Source organism: Alosa sapidissima, chromosome 6, assembly GCF_018492685.1.
Source record: "Alosa sapidissima isolate fAloSap1 chromosome 6, fAloSap1.pri, whole genome shotgun sequence".
Taxonomy (NCBI): Eukaryota; Metazoa; Chordata; class Actinopteri; order Clupeiformes; family Clupeidae; genus Alosa; species Alosa sapidissima.
In genome coordinates, this window is record NC_055962.1 from 34,350,085 (window position 1) to 34,363,169 (window position 13,085).

The 13,085-nt window shown below is 41.5% G+C and overlaps 1 protein-coding gene across 1 annotated transcript; it reads right to left on the minus strand.

The window, feature by feature from the left end:
* Nucleotides 1–4,869: 4,869 nt before the first annotated feature.
* On the minus strand, nt 4,870–7,873 carry si:ch211-57i17.5 (usherin). Its single transcript, XM_042095417.1, has 4 exons — nt 7,745–7,873; nt 6,638–6,709; nt 6,124–6,312; nt 4,870–5,966 (listed from the first exon to the last, which is right to left on the minus strand). The coding sequence occupies exons 1-4, from the start codon at nt 7,799–7,801 to the stop codon at nt 5,877–5,879; spliced, it is 408 nt and encodes a 135-aa protein (XP_041951351.1). The 5' UTR covers nt 7,802–7,873; the 3' UTR covers nt 4,870–5,876.
* Nucleotides 7,874–13,085: the final 5,212 nt, after the last annotated feature.

Sequence of the window (13,085 nt, forward strand, 5' to 3'; positions counted from 1 at the left end):
GCTGTCTATTTATGCAACTCCTCAAAGGAAGTTAGCTGCAGCCATCCTGCCTTTGGATTTGCATTCAGGTTTGTCAGTAAAACTCTAACATGAAAAAGGTATTTTTATCTCCTTCACTCATTTCAAGGTGCAAGCAGGCGCTTCGCACTGGGTGTTTTTTAGCAGGCTATCCCATGATGCAACTGGAATCATTTGTGTGCATGCGCTCTAATGAATGTTGTCCTTCCTTTTCTTTTTTTTTTCCCTCTCCTCTGTGTGTTTTGCTTTTTCTGAGCTCTGTCAGATACTCAATCAGCACCCTCAGCTGCCCTGCCAAAATCAAAACACTACCCAGCGCTCTCCCGCCCCCGCAATAACCCAACCACCAATCACTGTAGCCTGCACGGTAACGTGCACCTCACGCTGACCTATCACAGTGCACCTGTGCTTCACTTTAACCAATCACCTTCTTCTCACCCTCTTGCTGGTGCGCCAGCTTTACCAGCTGCTCTCTCAGTAGCTGCTCTTACACAAGTCTCAGCATCACAGCTAAAAATAGGGAGCCTTCAGGCATTCACTGCCTTAAATAAAAACAGCCTCCACTTCATTGAATAAAATCAACATTCATTAGGGGAGACAGAGCACACTGAACCACGGAGGTCTGGGGTATTGTTTGTGCTGGTGATGGTTGCACAGAACAAGTCACTGTGTGTAAGGTCACTGTCAGACCTGCAGTTGTTGTTTTATCTCTACACAGCATCATTTGTATTGTTATTTATTTATTTATTTATTTATTTAGCCTGTTCAGGCATTCATTCAGCTTTTCCGCCCCATTCACCATGTCATTCAGTCATTCTCTCTGACTGAGTTCTCTGGCCAATTCTGATCACTGGAACAGTTCTAATAAACTTAGTGTCTACATACACGGCTGCACATACAGCATATTCTAAGGCTCTATACCTCTGTCTGTTTTTTTATGGCTTTTGTTGTTTATTTTATTTATTTTTCAGTATTTTGGTGCGTCTCCCTAACCCTTTCTTCCCCTAATACCCTTGCATGGACCGCACCAACAGTGTCCCGAGTAACCTGCACAGTCTGTTACAGATCCTAATCTCTCCCCCTCTCTCTTCCTGTCATTCTCTCTCTCTCTCTCTCTCTCTCCTTCTCTCTCTCTCCTCTTCTCTCTCTCTCGTCTCTCTCTCTCTCTCTCTCTCCTCTCTCTCTCTCTCTCTCTCTTCACAGTATCTTACCACAGTAATTCCCTGATGAACAAAAAACGCACCTCCTTCAGTGGAAGACCTCCAGTACCTCACCAAAAGTGAGTGATGACCTTTAAATCAGATCACCATTGCACCTCTAGGCTGTTTATGTATATGCCACAACACCGAGATGCTCGCTAGATAAAAGTGCAGTTTTTGAATAGCGACATTGAATAGCGACATCATTGTGAACTGATTTGATTGTTTGCATGGTTGTTCCACAGTACTCCACGCCATGAAGGACGACAGCGATAAAGTCCCTGGCCTGCTGACGGAGTACATCCTCAAAGGTAGGACTCTCTCTGTTTGACCATCCAGTGGTGAGGTTCTTGTTGCTCAAGATGTTTTAGAGCAGCAAGGCATGAACTGGCCACCCTGTGTTTGTAATCTACCCACAATGCAACAGCCCTTGGCCAATACCAGACATGATGATTCACTGTACTGTAATGGAGCCTAACCGGCAATGGGCTGGTGAATTCTCAGCCATATTTTCTTTTGCTAACATTGTTCCATGCCATACAGGGACTTGTCTCTTGTACATTGCTTTTTGTTTCAGCATACTTGTTGTTTCAGTATCAAAATCAATTGTTATAAAACCAGTGAAAAACACCTACCTCTGGGATCAGTTTGAGGTCTACTCTTCGTCATTGCCTTTTATAGAGTCTAGGCCTAGGATGTCTTGCTTTGTCCAGTTGTTGAAGTGCGCTTGACTCGGTGAATGAGGGTGCCCACTTGATAACCCCAATGACATTGCGCATACTATATACTGCTGTTGGATGGGCCATTTGATCTTGTGTTTGACCCATTGGTTGGCAGATTTGTGGTTAGCGAGCTTTTTTAAGTTAGTATGAGTAAGGGCATCTGAATGTGTTTTTACCTTGGATTTTGGCACAAGGGATTATTATAACATCTAATCCTGTGTATTAATGTAATAGTAGAGTCTAGGCCTAGAAGAGCCTGCTTTGTCCAGTTGTTGAAGTGCGCTTGACTGACCTATTTTCCCATCTCTTTCACAGTATTATGTCCCTCGTAGTCCTCCAGGAATGCCGGAACCTTCCAGTTGGTACGAGGTGATGCAGTGAACCACACATGTCCTGTTTCCATGGGCCATGCTTCTGGCTCCATGGTTTCAAACTCTTAGATGTTTTACCTCATTTTATTTTTATTTTTTTTTTATCCCATAGCATTTTCCATGTGTCAACCTAATATACTATTTTGATATCATGTGAAATGTTTTTATTTTTAAATGCATGTGAGTTTGTAATATTTTAGTGTATGCATTGCCAGTCCGCAGTATTACTCCATGAGTCGTGGGACCTTAGCTCAACGTGGCTCACGGCCCGTCACATGACTATGCCATTTCCTCAGACTCAAACAACTTCGCAATCCTGTACGAGAAATTCTACTTATCACCCTGCCAACGGGTACGAGATCACCACATGTCCTTGGCCTACAGATGAGATATTTCCTGTGGTCGGGTTGCATCTTATTTGTCTGTTCGGTTACTGCATGGTTTTCAATGTACTCTGTGCACTTTGACAGGGTACAAAAACGTCTTTGGTAGTAGTTTTAACAAGTGGATATCATAAGGCATAGCAGAGTCCTGATGTTGTGACTGAGGCGTCTCTCTGTGTAGCACATTGAAAAGCTGAACTTCTTCGGGCATTTTAGCCAGGCCTTTGTGGGATGGTGAAAGCTTGGTTTTGAGAAAAGGGAAAATCTGTGCTTGCCTGCAAAGACATCTTCCACTTATAAAGCACAAAATCTGCAATAATTTGTGATCTTAGTCCTTTTATATGAAGCTTGTATGCTATATCATTTTTAGCTTGATTTCTTAACTGATGTAAAAAACATGGGAGATTATTAATTGGGACACTGGGACAGTAATTACTTTCTAAATGGAGATGCTGCTAAAGCAGCTGCATGACTGTGAAATACAGCATCAACCTTTTTCCTTTAGCCAGGTACACTAATGTATGTGTAATGCACACAAAGCTCAGGTGCCATCAATAGCGGCTCAGCGGCGCCCCCTGCCCTAAGGCTGGAGCGGTGCATGGTGCCAACTGGTTTTAATCTCTGCCTTGACGTTTCAGCCAGCCTAAAGTGTTCCTCCCACCCCTTGGCTCCCTTGATTGGTGCCAGTCCTCTGATTGATGATTATCATTGCAATACTCAAACCCCTTATTCTCCCCAACAATATATTCCCTGTGGCATCAGAAAAAACGTTTGTTGAAGCCAGTTATGATGAAGCAGCCCTACTAACTTGCATGCACAGAGCATGCTGCTAGAGCCGTACCAGCATAGACCCGGGGGAAGAACACGTGTGGGGGTTACCATGCGGCCTAACGTCCCGTGATTAGGATGTGTTCAGGTTTACAGCTCTCCTAACATCTTCCACAGCTAGTCCCCGACATGCTGGACATGTAGACATTGAGTAAGCTTTGAATATGATATCGATCTGCGTGCATACCTTCCCATAGTCTTTTTCAGTTCATGTAGTTGGTGAAGTCTTTAGGCTATAGTCATTTTCGCCTAGTGAGGTATTTGGGGACATTTTAGTGTCCCTTGTAATGTCCAGTGCTTGTGTCTTTTGGTCACCCTTGCTACCTGTCCCTTTTTATTCTGATTATAGTGAGCCTAGTACTATAATCTCAAATAACATGCCAGTTAAGCATTTCAATTCTCTCTCTCTCTCTCTCTCTCTCTCTCTCTCTCTCTCTCGAAACCTGACACAAACTTGCACTTTCTCTGTAACTTGCTCTAAGGACAGTTTGACCCTAGAAAGAAACTTTGGTCAATAATCACATAACAATATTGGGAGAGCCGTGTCCTGAGTGCAAGCATGCATACAGATCTCTATGCCCAGTAGAGACTCTGCTATGAAGTTTCTTATTATCATGCGCGTTTGGGGCTCAGTTGGACTACAGATGGTAGATTTACCCCAAACATCTATTAGGAACAATCATGTAACAAAACAGGCTTTATAAAAATCAGCGCCACACAATTCCGACTTCCCTTTAGTTTATTTTTGGATTTGTCAGATGGGTATTTTAAAGTTCAGCCTACTCTGCGGTACAGTCTGATTTATGATGCTTGATGTCGTTATGGTACCTTTGGAATGGATTACAATCTGATGTTCCAAACGAGATTCCAGCATGTTTTGCCCTCTAGCAAACACAGTCAGTAAAACAAGACCTCAGATTGAATCAGAGCTGGATCAACAAATGCAGAATGTGTGAGTTTTTATTATTATTATTATTATTTGTAATTTTCTTTTGTTTTATTCAAACTAAATGTCAAATATGCCAGTTTAAAAGAATTAATTGAAAGTCACGGCAGAACATTGAAAGATCTATTTTTATCCTGAGGTTTACTGTAATTATAGGAGTAAATGGAATCCAATAGTGAAATGAGAAGCAGCTATTGGCCTGTCCCAGGCATCAGAACTAAAGATTTATATTTCTACTCCTTCTCCTGTATTTCTATGGCTGCCTGTGTACAGAAATAACAGTTTTGTAAATAGAAACATGTTTGTTTTTAATGTACCATTCTGTCCTCTTCTTTCCTCTCCACTCTCTTTGTCACGGATTATTGTTTGTTTCCCATTACAATGTAATGTGTCACAATTAATTTATTCTGTAAAGGCCATTTAAAGCATATCATCTTTAGTGGTACAAATGTTTTGTGCCAGTTTGCACTGGAACACATGTCAACTAAATAAAGACTTTTGACTGTATGAAACGCCTTCATTTTAATCTTGGATTAATTGTTCACATGATCCCGTTAACCAATTGAAAGTAGACAAGCATACTGTTCTATTCCTTAAAGTGACATTCATATAGGCTTCAAGGTTGCTTGATTTTCCTGCTTTTCCTTTCTTATGGTCGGTGTTCATTTCACTTTTTCGTTGTGAAATGATAAAGTGACAGCCAAATGCTATTTCTTGCCACAGATTATAAAATAATTTCCCTCAGGGCTTGCCTGCGTAGGCGGTATTATCATTTATAGTGCATGACATAAAATAAGAGTCTGGCCAGCTCATCAGTCATTTTCTGACTGTGCTTATTAGAGACTGAGAAATTGCACCACTGACTCGCTAAAGGGATCCAGGTGCAAGCTTTCGTAAAAGCCAGGAAATGTCAGTGAGTGTTCTGCCAAAATAAAACCACAGACTGACTTAAAACAGACCCTGTCAGAAAATCTGTTGGACATTTGTTTGTGGAAACCTCATGTTGTGTTATGTCGTTTCACACAAATAAATCCCTTCAGCAGTTAGATCAGAGCTCTGACTGGTGTTAGATGTTAACAGTGTTATGTTAACAGATGCTACTAGAGGAAATACTGAGTCTTTAACCGAGAGGTAAGATGACTGCTAGCTCTAGATAATGTAATGGGATGTCCTATGGCTTTATAATTACAATCCAAACGCTTGTAATGCTGTACAAAGTGAGTTACAAATTAACTGCCTCCTCAGTGGTTGTTGCTGTGGCTGTTCAATCCTCTGCCGTGGTGTTCCTCAGGGTCATCTACAGCTTTAGCAATCCACTTCCAGTGAGGTCCCAGTCCACCAGTGACTTGCGTTCTTCAGGAGTGGCGTCTGTCAGGGGATCTATAGTCCACCCAGTCCAGTGGAGCAGGCTACAGGTTGGTGTCTGTGAACATGGTGTGCTCTTTCCTTACTGTGCTGAAGCCTTTGATGGTGTCGACAAACTCTTCATCTTCCATGAACTAAAAGCGAACAAATAGTTGTAAAGATAAAAAAAAAAAAAAAAAAAAAAAATTCTAAGTACACAAGAACACATTGTAGCACCGACTGGAGCGCTTAGAAAGACCTTCCGTATTATGTTAGAACTGTCCATGTCTGGGATCAATTTGAGGCACTCACCATCCCGCTGTCGTGCCACTGCCTGTGAGGATCCCATTCCTCGTTCCTGCCCTCCTCAGTGTTCTTGTCTATGACCTCACTGATGCTGCGGTGCAAGGAATTCTGGGAATGTGCGAGCGTTGAAACGTGCAGCGTGGACACCGTGACGATGCCGTCCTCTCCCTCCAGAACCTTACTGTCCACCACATCCTGGAGGGGAATTGAGACAGGTCAAGGCTTGGTATGCTCCAATCTCAAAGTATATGTCAGCTCTAACACTAACTGCCAACGACCAATGTTGAGGTTAAACTATCTGTTCTAGCCGAGCACTTATCAATTAATGATCTTAGAAAAGGTTTAATGAGGTCAGTGATCATATGTGCTGGCAGGAGTCTCCTCAGAACATGTGCAGATTTTATATTTTCAGAACTTCTCAGAACATTATTTGATTTCTATATTGTGTAGATGTAGGTTTTGTATTTTCAGAGAACATCAATCTTTGATGGGACAGATGAGCCACAAGAGAGGTTCTGACCTCACGGTGTATGGTGAAGCCTTTCAGGGTCACACTGTTGGAGTTGCTCGTAGTGTCTGCCACCGTGTCAAACTGAAAAACAAAACTCGTTACACTGTTTGTCAGTGGCAGTCTATTCAGAATGTAAATACTTTGTATTTGTAATTTAGTGAAAGAAATATATAATGTCCGCAACAGCTTTAGACTCCCATATTTAATGTACAAAGGCAACGTTTCGACCCTAAAATTGATTTTGCCTGAAGAAGACCTAGTAAAGACCAGCAGGGTCGAAACGTTGCCTTTGTACATTAAATATGAAGACCAGCAGGGTCGAAACGTTGCCTTTGTACATTAAATATGGGCAATATTTACTAATACAGTACTAATATGGCAAATGTTACTAATACAGTTGTGTTCAAATAAATAGCAGTGTGTTTAACAAAAAGTGAATAAAGTGCCATATGCCGAAGAGGAAATGCCCCAGAAATGGGTGTTTCAACAAGACAGCGACCCCAAACACATAAGTTAGTGAGCAAAATCTTGGTTCCAGACATAAAGGATTGAGGTAATGGAGTGGCCAGTTCAATCCCCTGACCTCAACCCCATTGAAAAAATGCAGTTTCTGAAGCAAAACAGGAACTGTGAAATGTAGTTTGTTCTTTCTGGGCAGAAATACCTGTTCATAGGTGCCAGAAGTTGGTTGACTCTATGCAACGCAGATGTGCAGCAATTATCAAAAACAATGGTTCTGCAACTAAATATTAGTTCAGTTTAAGGTCAAAGAGAAAAATGCCAACACTGGTATTTTTTAACAGAATGATATTCCTTTTCTTTGCTTCTTGTGAAAAATAATGCAGACTTGATAAATAATATGTTGATTTATAATTGAATGTGGAATGTTTCCAATATATTTGGATATATTTCATATATATGAAAATGATTTTGAACATATTTGAGCACAACTGTAGGTACTATTTCAGGAGGCCTAAAGAGAGTTTCTGCTCAGCTGCAGTGTCTAGGTGAGTGGTACAGTTAGCTGGAAAGGTAAATAAAGGAAAAAGACTTACAAAAGTTTACCTAACATTCATAGAAAAAATGCCAAAAAGACACCCCCGCCCCCCACCTCACCAGGTATGAGTTGCTTGGGCTGGAAACTGCCATGGGTCCCCTTTTCTCCAGCTGCATAGGGACCAGCGGGGGGCGCTCTCTGGTGATGGTGGGGCGGGTGGCGGCTAAGCGTCCGGTGCAGGAGCAGCCCGAGGATGATGGCCAGCAGCACCAGAGCCACGCCCGCCATCACTACCATGAACCACAGCTCCCGGTAGACGGGGGGCTCCAGGGACTGAGTCCCCGCCCGCTCCCCAGGCAGGGTGGGCTGGACCACATCTGGCAGAGGCAGAGACCAGGAGGCCTATTCATCTGGCTTGCAACAAAGTTAACCCTTAAAGGAGTACCGTCACACCGGTGTGATGGGAATGTTGGGAAATTAACGTTCTAAAGAATATCTGGGTTCATTGAATTCAACATAGAATTTTAGAACCTTCAATTGTTGCGGAACTTAGAATGTTCAAAAACCTACACCTTTAAGGGTTAAACACTTCTGGGAAAACCGTGTGGTCCAGAGTCTCGGGGATTGCCGTGACTTTGCCGTGCAACATACAGGACCATTATAACCATGAGGTTGCTTCTATTGTAAAGCACTCTGGGTCAGCTGCTGTTGTTTTCGGATGTGCTATAAAGTGACTTCACTTGACTTGGCATGAGAAGGCCAGTGTTATTCTGTGGTCACCACAGAATAGCACTGACAATGCTGATTGAGACACGAGGGGAACCTTCCAAGAATTCACTGAAAGACATGTTGATTCTATTTTGGTTGCCCATTTTGGTTTCTTTCTGTATTTATGTTTTGCATAGCTATTTGCTGACAATATTGACAGAGTTGGTGGATGGAACAAATAGGCTACATTCAACAGGGTGGGCTGAAGTACTAGTTTTGGTTTCGCCAGGATTGAGGTGTGGTATAGATTCCTTGCATAAGTCTGAATCTCTGATTCACCTGTGTGAAACTCCTTTGCACAATTCTTCAATCAGCAATCATTCATTTTACATAAGAGATGTCTGTTCTGTGTTGCTATTTGCAAGTATGGATCTAATGCACATTTAGACAAAGTACTGTATTGCCTATTTGGTGGAAGAAACAGTACAAAAAGTGTTTTGCTGTAAGTTTATTTTGATGAAAGTTGTAGTTCAATGAAATTTACAGTGTCTTGCTAGGTGTTTGCTGTATGTCTTACATGTCAATGACAGTTACATCTAGGGAGGAATGAATAATTTTTTTATTCAGTAAATTTTTTTCTTTTCACAGTTTTTTTCTGATACCAGAAAAATGAGAAAGTAATGGAACAGACATAGCAAAAATGCTCATTTTGAGAACTAGATTTTGCATTTTTTTTTGTCAAGTGTGTAATGATTGATTAAAGAGTGTTTTTGAATTGGTAACAAGTTGTAGTGTTTGAAGGCAAGATTTGCTTTTGCTGCATGTTTTAAGTGTTTTGAGAGAGTAACGGCCTTTTGCAAGCAAAATGTGTCATTTTGTCCAGAGTGCTTTTGTTCAGACACGGGTGTTAACTGTTTTGAGAATGTGATGTCAGGGTTGACACAGGTATCAAAACGATCGAGCAAAACTGTAGTGGAATCTCTAGAATAGGTGGGCAAAATGAACGGTGAATGACAAATTAAGATGTGCGAATCCTTTAGTGGAAAAAAAAGAGAACCTGCTGTCTCTAGCCAAGAAGAGAGTCTATCTTGCAGTGATGGAGTGATAGAAAGAGATTGATCCATTCTAATATATTATACATTAATAGCACCACACCAGACTTAGTCCTTTCATTACAACAGTGCATCGCTACACTGGTCTCAGTAGAAGTAATGCTCTTATCATCCAGTAAACACCAGTGTTCTAAGGTTTCAGAGAGCAGTTACATGTAATGAGAACACACAGCCCACACTGCTTATGCATATGGTTTAGCCTACCCCCACGTGCAATTGGATAATGTACACAAGTAACATGCAATGTAAAGCCTATATGACCGACTACCGACTCAACTACACCCACCCATAAAACACCAAGAAACACCCTGATAGCAGCTATGCATTGTTCTAAGAAGAAATCATTTAGCCACTATGTTGATAGCAGCTATAAGGAGAACCCAATGAGAACATTTCTTTCTCTTGTGTCCGCTCCAATAAATGATCCATCACATGAAGAGATGTTTTTTTTTTTCTTTTTAACATGGATTTCAATAATGTTCTCTTTAAGGGTAAAAAAGCACCCAGTATGTTTGTCATATTTCTCTCATGTACTTGTGACACAGTGTGACTCACAAACGTGTCACGTTATGGCCAATGTGCGATCTGACCCAGTTCAATTTGACTCATGTGCTCCCTCTAGCAAAGCTCTGACCTTACCATGAGGACACAGAGAGAGAGAGAGAGAGAGAGAGAGAGAGAGAGAGAGAAAGAAAGAGAGGGGGAAATAAAATCATCTTAACATGAAGTGCCACTCACCGGTGTGTGTGTCTGTGTCGTTGTGGCTGCCAGGGGCTTTTGGCATCCTCTAATTTTGCGCTACATTGGTCCCCACAGTGCTGAGGTGTAGATCTGTGTTTTTGGAGTGGGAGCGAACCTCTTCACCCATCAATATTTCACATCACACAGCACTCCGACAGACACGCATAAGGAGCCAAAACCTCGAGCAATGCCAAATCAAATGTGATCATTCTTCCACCATCTGTATTCCCTCAGTTGGAGTTGGTTGGTGTGGACAATGAGGCCGTTCGTCGGAATGCGCAGTCGGAATTCCACACACCTGTGACCGGCTCAGGCTCCTGTCCCTTGGGGCACCATGGCAACGGCACTGCAAGCTTAGGCGGGTTGAGTTACCTGGACAGCTCATCTCATTATGATACAGAACACCGGAGTATGGCCCACTCACTCATTCACACACACACATGCATACAACTCCACTCCAGGCATGCAAACACATACTCTCCTTGCTTTACTACTCACTTACACACACATTTATTAATTATGTAATTACATGTTTAAATGCATTCATGCACATATACACATATATACAGAGATATTCAGACATGTAGAAAATACACACAACACAACACGCATCAGGTTCGATAAATAAAATATAATAATAATTTAATACATGATCCTGTAAATTCCTTTTACCCACAAGCATAACAGTTATACAATTCTTGTCCAAAATACTCGGTGAACAAGATTCATGACATAGACCTAGCATGAAAACCCTCTTTTGTCTTTTATATAGTGTATGTTGACACATTTGTTTATACAGATTTAAATACATATACATATAAATACACATTTACATACAGTATAGATGGAATGAATGCATGCATGTGTTCTGTGTGCAAATGTACACCAGTCATTAAGAAACGAGGGCAGCTGACCTGCTCCCTTTTCTGACAGACGAGAGTGTGGGAGTTCTCTGATCTGCACCAATGATGATCGTCTCTGCGGGTCACGTTACCGCAGCGTAGATATACGCACGCAGGCACGTCTGCCTGCCTGCCCGCACTTGTCATCGGTACAGTTCAGAACTAGCAGTGTGACAGAGGTTAGGTCATGACTGCGGAAAAGTTTTCCATCAGGGGCGTTCTCCAGCACTGCATGTCCTGTCCTGTGGTATGCCACTATAGGCCTCACAGTGCATGTCCTGTGATATGCCACTACAAGCCTCTCAGTGCAAGTGGCTTCAATTTGAAGTTGCACGTTGACAACATTCAACATGACAACTCAACCACAACGTTTATTCGATATATTATCCAACCGTTTTACTGTCACCACAATGGGTCTCAAAACCAGACAAAAAGACCCCTCTGAGATTGAACAGGTGATATTTATTATGGCCCAGTGGCTTCAAAGATTTTCAAATGAAAGACTCATCGACTCCGTCTCTAATTTATCTAGGCTTACAACCAAACAATGAAAACCATTCTCCAAATAGCCTACCAGACTTATAGTGAATGACATGCAGCTATCGATTCTTTTTGTAATCGATTAATCTAGCACTTTATCGATCGATTAATCCGATTTTTTTTTTTTGCATTTTTAAACAACCAAAACAAATAATGCATAACGAAAATGACATGGCTGTAAAATGATCAAGCAATTGGCACAGAGGTATTTATTCTAACTCCAACATTAGGCTACAAAACTAAGCCCATTTATTGCAATTTACCCATTTAGTGTTTATAAGTGCCAGTGCCAACAATCAAATAATGTTCAAAATGCTCTCTGTAAAATTGCAACCTCTTGTGCATGACTTAGCTGGACGAACAAAGCTGTCCATACTATGTTGTGAAGTGCTGGGAGGGAGAAGAGGGAACGCAATTTAATGTATTAATATGCACAACAGGTTTCATGCTGTAATCTAGACCTGACATCAAAGTAAATATCTGTTTTATTTCTACACCTGCAGCATTTACCATTAGGCTACTAAAAAATAGCCTACCATTAGGCTACTAACAAATAATTTTACCATTAGGCTACTAAAAATCATTTCTGGGGTGAGCCTATTTGCTATGGTAACCTAGCAACCTGTGTGTGTGTGTGTGTGTGTGTGTGCACGCACGCGTGCGGTGCGTGAGGGAAGATGAGGGTGCATGCATGTGTGTATAAGGGGTTCTTTTTTAGGCATACTGTCTTGCAATTGAACGTGAATAAGTTTACTACTTAAAAACACCAAAGCTAAACATTATATCACGACATCGCTACAAATACAGTATGTGATTAAAATCAGCCAACATCAATGTAGGCTATAGGCTGTAGATAGATTATAGATAGGCTGGATAGATTGATAAATAGCCTACTTTATTGACGCTTGGTGAAACAGCATGGAGTGGATGTTTTCGGTTCAGATGCTTGTTCTTTTCCTTTTTGAGTATGTAATGATCCCAAAACTTAACTTGAAAACTTCAGACATTCTCGGCCATTTATGGATATCTTGACTCCGCCATCGCGCCAACTAAATTCAGAATGTATCACGATTCACGCGCTAGCGGTGTGCTTCCTGAACAACGGTTCGTGTAGAACAATCAGATCCCTGCGCGTATAGTGCGCGTCATAGGAATTTAACGAGGCTAATGACATGTGAATGACTTTGTGCATCTACCCCATCTTTAAGCACTGAAAGAATTGCAAACTTTGCCATGTGTCATTGTTCTCAAGATGCAAATTCAGTGTAGATAGGAGATTGATCATCCACTGAGTTGATCCCAATGAGTTAAGATGGGCTCTACTGTAAGTACAAGCTCTGACTTACTGACAGAACTCCTCTGTGCATGAGTCAGATACTGCCATCTAATGGTTAAGCATTGTCAGAGCAATGTATGTAAGGGGAGATAGTTAAAAGTGCTTAAAATATTCAAATGCT

Bases quoted from the DNA above. Each gene is read 5' to 3' on its own strand.
- si:ch211-57i17.5 (XM_042095417.1), bottom strand. From the start codon at position 7,801: ATGCAGCTGGAGAAAAGGGGACCCATGGCAGTTTCCAGCCCAAGCAAC. The intron at 6,313-6,637 runs GTCAGAACCTCT...ATTCCCCTCCAG, and splicing joins GCTTCACCATACACCGTGAG to GATGTGGTGGACAGTAAGGT. The intron at 5,967-6,123 runs GTGAGTGCCTCA...GTTCGCTTTTAG, and splicing joins AGTGGCACGACAGCGGGATG to TTCATGGAAGATGAAGAGTT.